This window comes from Zingiber officinale, chromosome 10B, assembly GCF_018446385.1.
Source record: "Zingiber officinale cultivar Zhangliang chromosome 10B, Zo_v1.1, whole genome shotgun sequence".
NCBI lineage: Eukaryota > Viridiplantae > Streptophyta > Magnoliopsida > Zingiberales > Zingiberaceae > Zingiber > Zingiber officinale.
The window spans coordinates 88,786,232-88,794,576 of NC_056005.1; the positions used below are offsets into that span (position 1 = coordinate 88,786,232).

At 37.7% G+C, this 8,345-nt stretch overlaps 1 protein-coding gene across 1 annotated transcript; it reads right to left on the minus strand.

Moving 5' to 3' along the window:
- Nucleotides 1-581: 581 nt before the first annotated feature.
- LOC122030441 (protein LIGHT-DEPENDENT SHORT HYPOCOTYLS 5-like) lies at nt 582-1,678 on the minus strand. Its single transcript, XM_042589642.1, has one exon. It carries the CDS (start codon nt 1,432-1,434, stop codon nt 799-801), a length of 636 nt encoding a protein of 211 aa, XP_042445576.1. The 5' UTR covers nt 1,435-1,678; the 3' UTR covers nt 582-798.
- Between the last annotated feature and the right edge of the window lie 6,667 nt (nt 1,679-8,345).

Sequence of the window (8,345 nt, forward strand, 5' to 3'; positions counted from 1 at the left end):
AAATTAATAAGATATATATAGAAATCTAAAACTGGTGCAGCTGCTTAATTTTTTTAGAAACAGACGTACGTAATCCGGATCCATGCACACCTAATTCAGAATGAGATAAACCAGCATTAATTAACTGCTTAAACTGCACATCAAGTAACTAAGATCGGCTCAAGAATCTAACTCAAACTGTGCAGCAGTAAAGATGGCCCCAAAGCTTGTAGATTTGGGGGCGATCTATCATGGGTGAAACAGTACAAGATCATGAAGAGGAGAGAGACTCGAGTTAAACTTGCAGTGGCCACTCGTGCGGGCAAAAAAACAAGCTTGAGATTCTTCTACGTCTAGAACAGGGGACCAGTAATATATATGTGATATATATATTCTACTTGTGCGCGAGGATATATGATCATCTCTCGTTGCCACTTAAAATGTCTGCCATTAGAGCATTACTGTAAAAGAAAAAGGATGAACATAAGAAGAAAAAGATAGCAGAGGGGGCGAATCAGGACAGCAGTCTGTGACAATGCACGTAAACAAGGAAATTAAAGCATTCGTACTATGAACAGTGAGGCGACGGGAATCTCATGTCAGTTCTTGCAGCTGCACCACCAAATTAGATCTTCTTTTTTTTTTTTTTTTCCTCCTCCTCGGAGTTGAGGGAGGAGCCAGGAGAGACTGAGGATCATGCAGTGATTGTTGAGCTCGATCGATCGTTAGTTTGTAATAATGGCAGAATTTTGTGGAGCATAAATAATATAATATAATATATATATGATGAATGGAAAACAGGAATGATTGTTGATGGTGTTATGAGACCGGCGACGACGAACCGCCGCAGGGCGGATCCGGCGCCGGAGAGGAGGAGGAGGCGGGTGGGGGCGGGGCGGAAGAGGAGGACTCGCCTGCGGCGGGGGCAGTAGTGGCGGCGGCGGCGGCGGCGGCGGAGGTGCGCTTGCGCTTTTTCTTCTCGTGGGGGATGCCGCGCGCCTTGGCCTGGCTCTCGCGGACCTCGCGGAGGTAGATGCGGACGGCGCGGGCGGCGAAGGGGTTGGACTCCTGGCGGCCGCCGTTCTCCTCGTAGGCGGCGCGGAGGCGGCCGATGAGCGCGTCGAGGGAGCCCCAGGCCTGGCGGAGGGGGCAGGCGCAGGAGGCCGGCGGGTTGGGCTGGCCGAAGAAGTCGCACCCCGCCTCGTGCACCTTCGTCTTCCCGAACTGGTCCAGGTACTTGAGGAACTCGATCACGTGCGCGCCGCTGCACCGCGCCAGCGTCAGCGGCGGCTTGTGGTTCCTCAGGTACTGCAGGAACGTGTTCCAGTCCCGCCGCTTCTGCGACTCGTACCGACTCAGCTGCTGCTGCGGCGGCGGTGGCGCTTGCGGTGGAGGCAGAGGATCCTGGTCGCCGGCCGGCGCAGAGGAGGAAGCGCCGCCTTCTCCGGACTCCATCCGCCAATATCCCTACCTCGAGGAAGGAAGGCAATTCAGTCCACCCACCTCCTCGCAGCGCCGCTGCCAATTAACAGACCTCGCAGCGTCGCTCGATCTCTGTTCCTGCGCGATCCCTTCAGTGAAAGGGGCTGAGCGAGCGGAGCGGAGCAGAGCGGAGGTAGGTAGAAAAAGTGGGTCGACCAGGGTAACCCGCCGAGAGCGTAATCAAGGCGGATGGCCCCACGCCGTGTTCGGACATGAGGTGAGTGAGACCGACGTCTCTTCTCCTTCGGGTTTAAATTCGGGTGCGCGTCCAATTTCCATTCGAAATTTGGAATCATTCGGAAAATTAGAACGGAAATCCGACTCCGGTTCGAACCAAATTAATTCGCCGGTTCAAGTTCGACGAATATGAAAAATTATCTATAATTATAATTAAAATCTAACCTACAAGCTAATGTCTTCATTAATATCCTTCTAATTAAGTATAAACGAGGAAATAAGACAAACGTTTAGTGCCCGTCCAGCTTAATATATCTCCATCCATCTTTAAGTAAATCATAATACAACATAATCTGTTACAGGCGGTGCCAAAAAGGAGACGATGAAGTTGACGATGCTACTTAATTATATAAAATAATATGTTTTTTTCGAAAAGTTTCAAAACCTAGAGCTACACAACAAGATCTTCCTGCTCGACTTTATTGGATGGATGCACACTCATATGTCTAGCTAGGATGAAAGAACACCCGTAAATAGGTGAACTAGCTGGATTTATCTTTATCTTACTCCTCTCCACCTCAACCGAGCTTATCAATAGCTAATTCAGTGCCTAGCTTTTTTAAGATTAGTTTCTCAATAGTGATTCACGATTAACGTCTCTAATTAAGTATCTTAATTATAATCTAATAATCTTAGTCACACTTAGACATTCTTTCTATATGTAAACTATTGAGATCATTGGTGTTTTGATGATATATCTCTTTGCTCATGTAATCTATTCTATGTAGTTACTAAATTTTCACATATGGTAGGCCCTAGTGTTAAGAGGTTCGATAATCTATTTGCTCATGTAATCTGTGTGTTTCGTTAATTTTTATGAATATATTTGTTAAGAGACTCGTTAGAATACTCCATTAGATCTATGCCACAATATTGTATGATTTTGCCTTCTTTCAAGTCAACGGTCGGTCTGAAGTCAAAAATCGAGCATGTCAACTGTGGTCTTGGCACTGTGCACCAATCTCCAACAGTTCAATGGACGTTAACGCCGTTCAACTTTTTCACGTACGTGGGACCACTAATTAGGCCCGACACGTAGGCTGCTCACGTGGATAGACTTGCCACATGGGACTAAAAAATCAAGTTACACAGAGTTAATTATTTATCTAAAAAAATTTAATACTTAATCTTACTGTCAAATTAATTTGCTTTATCCATATTTTAAGAGCTAATTAATTAATATTCGTTTCTTATCAAGTGAGTAATTATTTTTGACTCCACTTAATTAAGCTTTTATAATTGCATTCAAAAGTCTATGAGGTTATGCTGCAGCGGTAGGACATCTAAGTTGTCACCCTAAATATCTGTGGTTTGAGCCCTAACTATGACAAATTTGTAGGAATTTTTCCGTCAAATGGGACACGCAACTAAAAGGATGCTGGGCTCCTAGGCTGCTCGCTGCGAGTACTTCCCGAATTACCTTGGCGGTCGGTGGGAAATTTTTATGGGATCGGGTCGGTCACCCCAAACTCGACGTTACCCAGTTTGGTTAATTATTTTTTATCACCCAGGCACCCGCGATTCGAGTCCCAGCTATGACGAATTTGCAAGAATTTTTCCTTCAAATGAGACACGCAACTAAAAGATAATGGACTTCTGGGCTGCCCACTGTGAGTACTTCCCGATTTATCTTAGTGGTTGATGGGAAACTTTCGTAAGACCGGATCGATCATCACAAGCTCAACGTTACCCGACCTGATTAATCAATTTTTTTTTTTTATAATTGCATTCAAACCTTTAAAATAATTGATGAGATCAGACGACTAACTCCCTTCAATAATGGGATGCAATAATATTCATGCAATAAAGTTATTTACTTCACATATTTAATATTTTATCCTGTATTGTGGATAATTTAGAAAATCTCATCGACAGATAGAATCTATATTGAATTAATATATATACATACTTAAAACATTATTTATTAGAATTTAAATTGCTCTAACTAACTTTTGAGCCAGTTTAATAAATTTTAAAATAAGAATATTTTTGAGATATGGTGTATTTTTTTTTTTTAAAAAAAGAATACTTTTTTATGATAGTAAAAATAAGGGATTTTTTTTTTTATAAATTTTTACAAATTAATTGGTAGTTTTTTTTGCTTTTATTTGTTTGAGTGCCCATGCTAATGCTAAGGTGGGAGTAATGTCCCCATCAATAAGTAAATAAATATATATTTTTTTAAAAAAAATAATTGAAATAATTGCGGCCCTTGAAGTGTGTGCCCGAATGATTAAAAATTTTGAACGATAAATGACAATATACTCTTTTAAAATTTATTTAGTGAGACATCGATTTTAATATTAATTTATAATTAGTTTATTTGCACTCGACTACACTCATATCATTCGAATTAATGGTCATCAATATTTCTCATGTGCTCTGTAGGTAAATGATGAAGTCGTCATTTTAATATTCTTTTAAAAATGATGAGGTATGCTCGATCGTATATAAGTAGTTTAAAGTATTAATTCATATGCAACTTTAGTCGTCTAGAAGTAGCTCGAATATCACTTATCTGGTTATTCTTTACCTAAGGTTCAAGGTAGGGAAAGAAAACATAGGAAAGTAGATTTGGTCAAGATTTGCATTTGAGATAAATAATATACATTTATAATTTTTTAATAAATTATTAACTTTACAATCAATGAACACTTAGTTGAACGCCGTTAGAAGTAGTGGCCCGTGAGTTACAGTGTAATGGATCCCAACTACAACAACATTATAGAGATTTTATTTTAAATAGGACGTATAATTATGAGATATTGAGTTTTTAAGTCACTCTTCCTCTCGCGATGGTGCGATGATTAAGATATGAGGTATTACCATATGAGATCTTGGGGTCGAAACTCGACGTGATCGAGCATAACCTCCCCCATGTCTTGGCCATTTGCACTAATGGCTAGTAGCCACCCATGATTTACCTCCTTTGTATTGACCTAGAGACAGGTTGGTGGAGACGCTAGGAGCAAGCGAATCATCTTTTACCACATGAATATTTTTTAATTTATTTTAATGATCAATAAAATTTTTTTATAAGATCAAATTGATCATCTCATATTCGATATTACTTGATCTATTATTTTACTAGAAATATAATGGTGTCAAATTGTTATATTTAGTGGTGTTGGCCCGTTGAGATCGATGGCTTCTGATCATAGATAGGAGAAAACAATAATTAGTAATTTTATATGTTTTAAATGAGTTTTTTTTAAGTCCCCTATGTGTCATATCTATCATATAAATCATATATCTTTATTTATTATTATTATTTTTAAAATTTATATAATTTTCATTTAATATTTTAATTAATTATGATCTAAAAACTTCACTGCAAAGTTTTTGGAGGGAAAAATAAAAAATTGAATAAAAAAAGTTTGAATGAGGCGTGAGGTTTTTATTTTAAAAGTGAAATTTAAAAGTTATTGTTTTTCTCTTAAAATTAGGAATGCGGTGGGACAACTTAATGCATAGTAATGAATGATGTTTTTTTTATCTTTATTTTTTTTTAAAAAATAATTAATAAATATTTTCTACAACGGTAAAACATTTTAATTTTTTTACTAATATATGTATTTGGTCATTTTTATAAAAAATAAAATATATATATATATATATATATGAGATTTCATTAGAATATTAAATGGGAATTAAAAATAAATTAAATTAAAGATCATAATTAATTAAAACATTAAATGAAAATTATACATATATTAAATAAAATAATAATAAATAAAGAGGTATGATTTGATAATGTATGACTAAAAAAAAAGTTATTGAAAGGTTTTTTATAGTGAAAAGAGTAGTATTTTTTTTATGCTTCTAATGTGATATCGACGTGGCATGCTAGGGACCATAAAAAATCTCGTTTAGAGTTCTAACGACTAAAGATGCTCTAAGAGTTAAATATGCTGTTGAAAATGTTGATGAAATAATACCTAAGAAATATAGTTTTGTGTTTGATAACCTTTAAGATTAGACTAATGAAAGAAGATCTTATGCAGATAAGCGTACAAGAAAAAGTCCTTGTAGGTTGGAGACCGGAAGCAAGTTAAGAAAAGTCTAAAGTAGATCAAGGACAAAGTTTGGGAGACAAGGAGACTCTAGGCATGAAGGTGTAGTGAACGAGAAGTTCATCCGACATCAGGTGATCAATTGACTGGTACTCAGAAAATACATTCATATCAGACAATCAATCGATTATTAATTAATATTACATCAGTTGACTGATGTTGATTTGAGAGAGAACAGAGGTGAGTGGGACTCACTTGTTTCGCTCGACTAATGGATATGAATCGACTGATATGGGGCATCAATCGACTGATGTTGAGTAGGAGTGCCCAAGGCAAGTGGGACTCGCATGCTCCACTCAACTGATGAGAATCAATCAATTGATATGGGGCATTAGTCGACTGATAGCCAGTTGGAAAGCACAGAAGCTAGTGGGACTCCCGTGCTTCATCCAACCAATGGATATCAGTCGACTGATCTAGGACACCATTCGATTGATGTCAAATTAGAGTGCACAGAAGCTAGTGGGACTTGCATGCTCCGTTCAACTGATGGATATCAGCCACCTGATATGGGATATCAGTCGACTGATATTCAAACTGAGACAAAATCAGATAGGTTTCAGAAGCATTAATGGTCGTTCAACAACATGGACAATTGTCAAAAGACCATATCAGTCAACTAATGATATGTTACAGTCAACTGATGTCTAAAATGAAGGCTTTCATTCAAGCATTCATATAAAAGGAAAAAGAACGTTTTGAAGTGCATAGCTCTCATTCTAAGACAAGGTTTTCGTGCTATCTAATTGCTGAGAAGTTCTTGAGCCCAACTTCCATCTTTGGTGCAAGATTTAAAAAAGAAGAAGCCAATCCACTCAAGAAACCATTGTAATCTCTTCTTGCTTCATCTCATTCTTGTATTACATTGTAAAACTGTTGTAGAAAGTTTCTCCACCTTCGGTTATGGTCTGAGAAGGAGAAGTTCATAGTGGAAAGAGTGTAAGGAGTGGACTCTTGGCTTAGTCACCTTAAGGAGGTGGATACTAAGTAAAATTGAAGAGTTAGTGTTGTGCTCATTTTAACAAGAGATTTTCACCGCCAATCAATTTTGATTAAATTAAGCAAACTATTCAACGACCCCCTCTTCTAACTCTCAAGGTCCTAAAAAGTGATATCAGCGGTTGGTTGCTTCATAAGATTCATACCCAAAGGAGCAAAAATTTTGAGCTTCAAAAATGTCTTTGAAAGAGGGTCACAACACTACACGACCACTATACTTTGAGGGAAGCAACTTTGCATATTGGAAGAGCAGCATAGAGTATTACCTTAGAATTGATGTAGACATGTGGTTCTCCTTAATGGAAGGTTTCTCTAAGCCAAAAGATGAAGACAGCAAGGTATTAGAGTCTACAAGATGGCCCATAAATCAAAAGTGGAAATCACAAGCAAATGCCAAAGCCATTGTCACACTACAATGTGGATTGAGTTCTGAGCAATTAATCAAGGTTGGTCCATTTAATAGTGCCAAGGAGCTATGGGATAAGTTGATTGATCTTAATGAAGGCACAAATGATTCAAGAATTTCAAATAAAGACATTCTCATCAACCAAATACAGAATTTTATGATGATAGAAGGTGAAATCATGAGTAAACTTCACGGAAGGTTGAAGGAGATGTTGAATAGACTTCACACCATTGGAGAAAAGGTAGATAATAGAGATATCATCAGGTATGCCTTGAAAGGCTTCCTTAGAAACTCTTTGTGGTCATCCATGGTGAGTACTTACAAAGTTTCAAGGGATTTGTCAATTATCAAATTAGATGAATTGATTTGTAAATTTGAATTGCATGAGCAAGTCAATGCAAGCCATAAGGAGAAGCGTATAGCTTTGGTTGTAGGTGAAAAGAGCAAGGAGAAGAAAAAAAGGAAAGGAAGATACCTCATCTCAATCTAATCAAGAGAGTGATAATGAGGAAGAGATGTCACCCAGTGAGATGGCAAATTTTGTAAGAAAAATGATGAGAAGATCTTAAAAATTCAACAAGAAGGATGATAAGAAGATCTTCAATGACAACAAAAGAAGAGGTAAATCTCCTATGGATTCCAAGTCTAAAACTAATATGGTTTGCTCTGAGTGCAATAGGAAGGGACACCTCAAGTATGATTGTCTAAAATTAAAGAAGCAAGAAGAAAAATTTAAGTAGAAGAAGGCCTTGAAAGTCACATGGGATGAATCCTCCTCGAACTCATCAGAAGAAGAGGAAAGGAAGAACTCAAGACATGTACCACTCATGGCGTTAAGCAACATCGAGAGTAGTGAAATGAAATAATCAAAGTGAGAATGTGGATGCCTAAAGTGAATCATCTGTTGGGTGCTACTTGGAATACCGTTCTGTTTCCCCTGTAAAAAAAATTTTCTACAACCACAGAACTTTTCCTAGCAACCCATATACTCTTCAGAAGTTAAACTTGGATTGGAAACGAAACTTAACATTTTTACTCCAAGTTCATTCTTCAAAGTTAAACTTGAATTAGAAACGAAACTTAACATTTTTACTCTAAGTTCAACCCTTGCGTTCTTCAGAAGTTAAACCATATTACAGAAGTTGATTAAATATCTATTTCAAGGATTG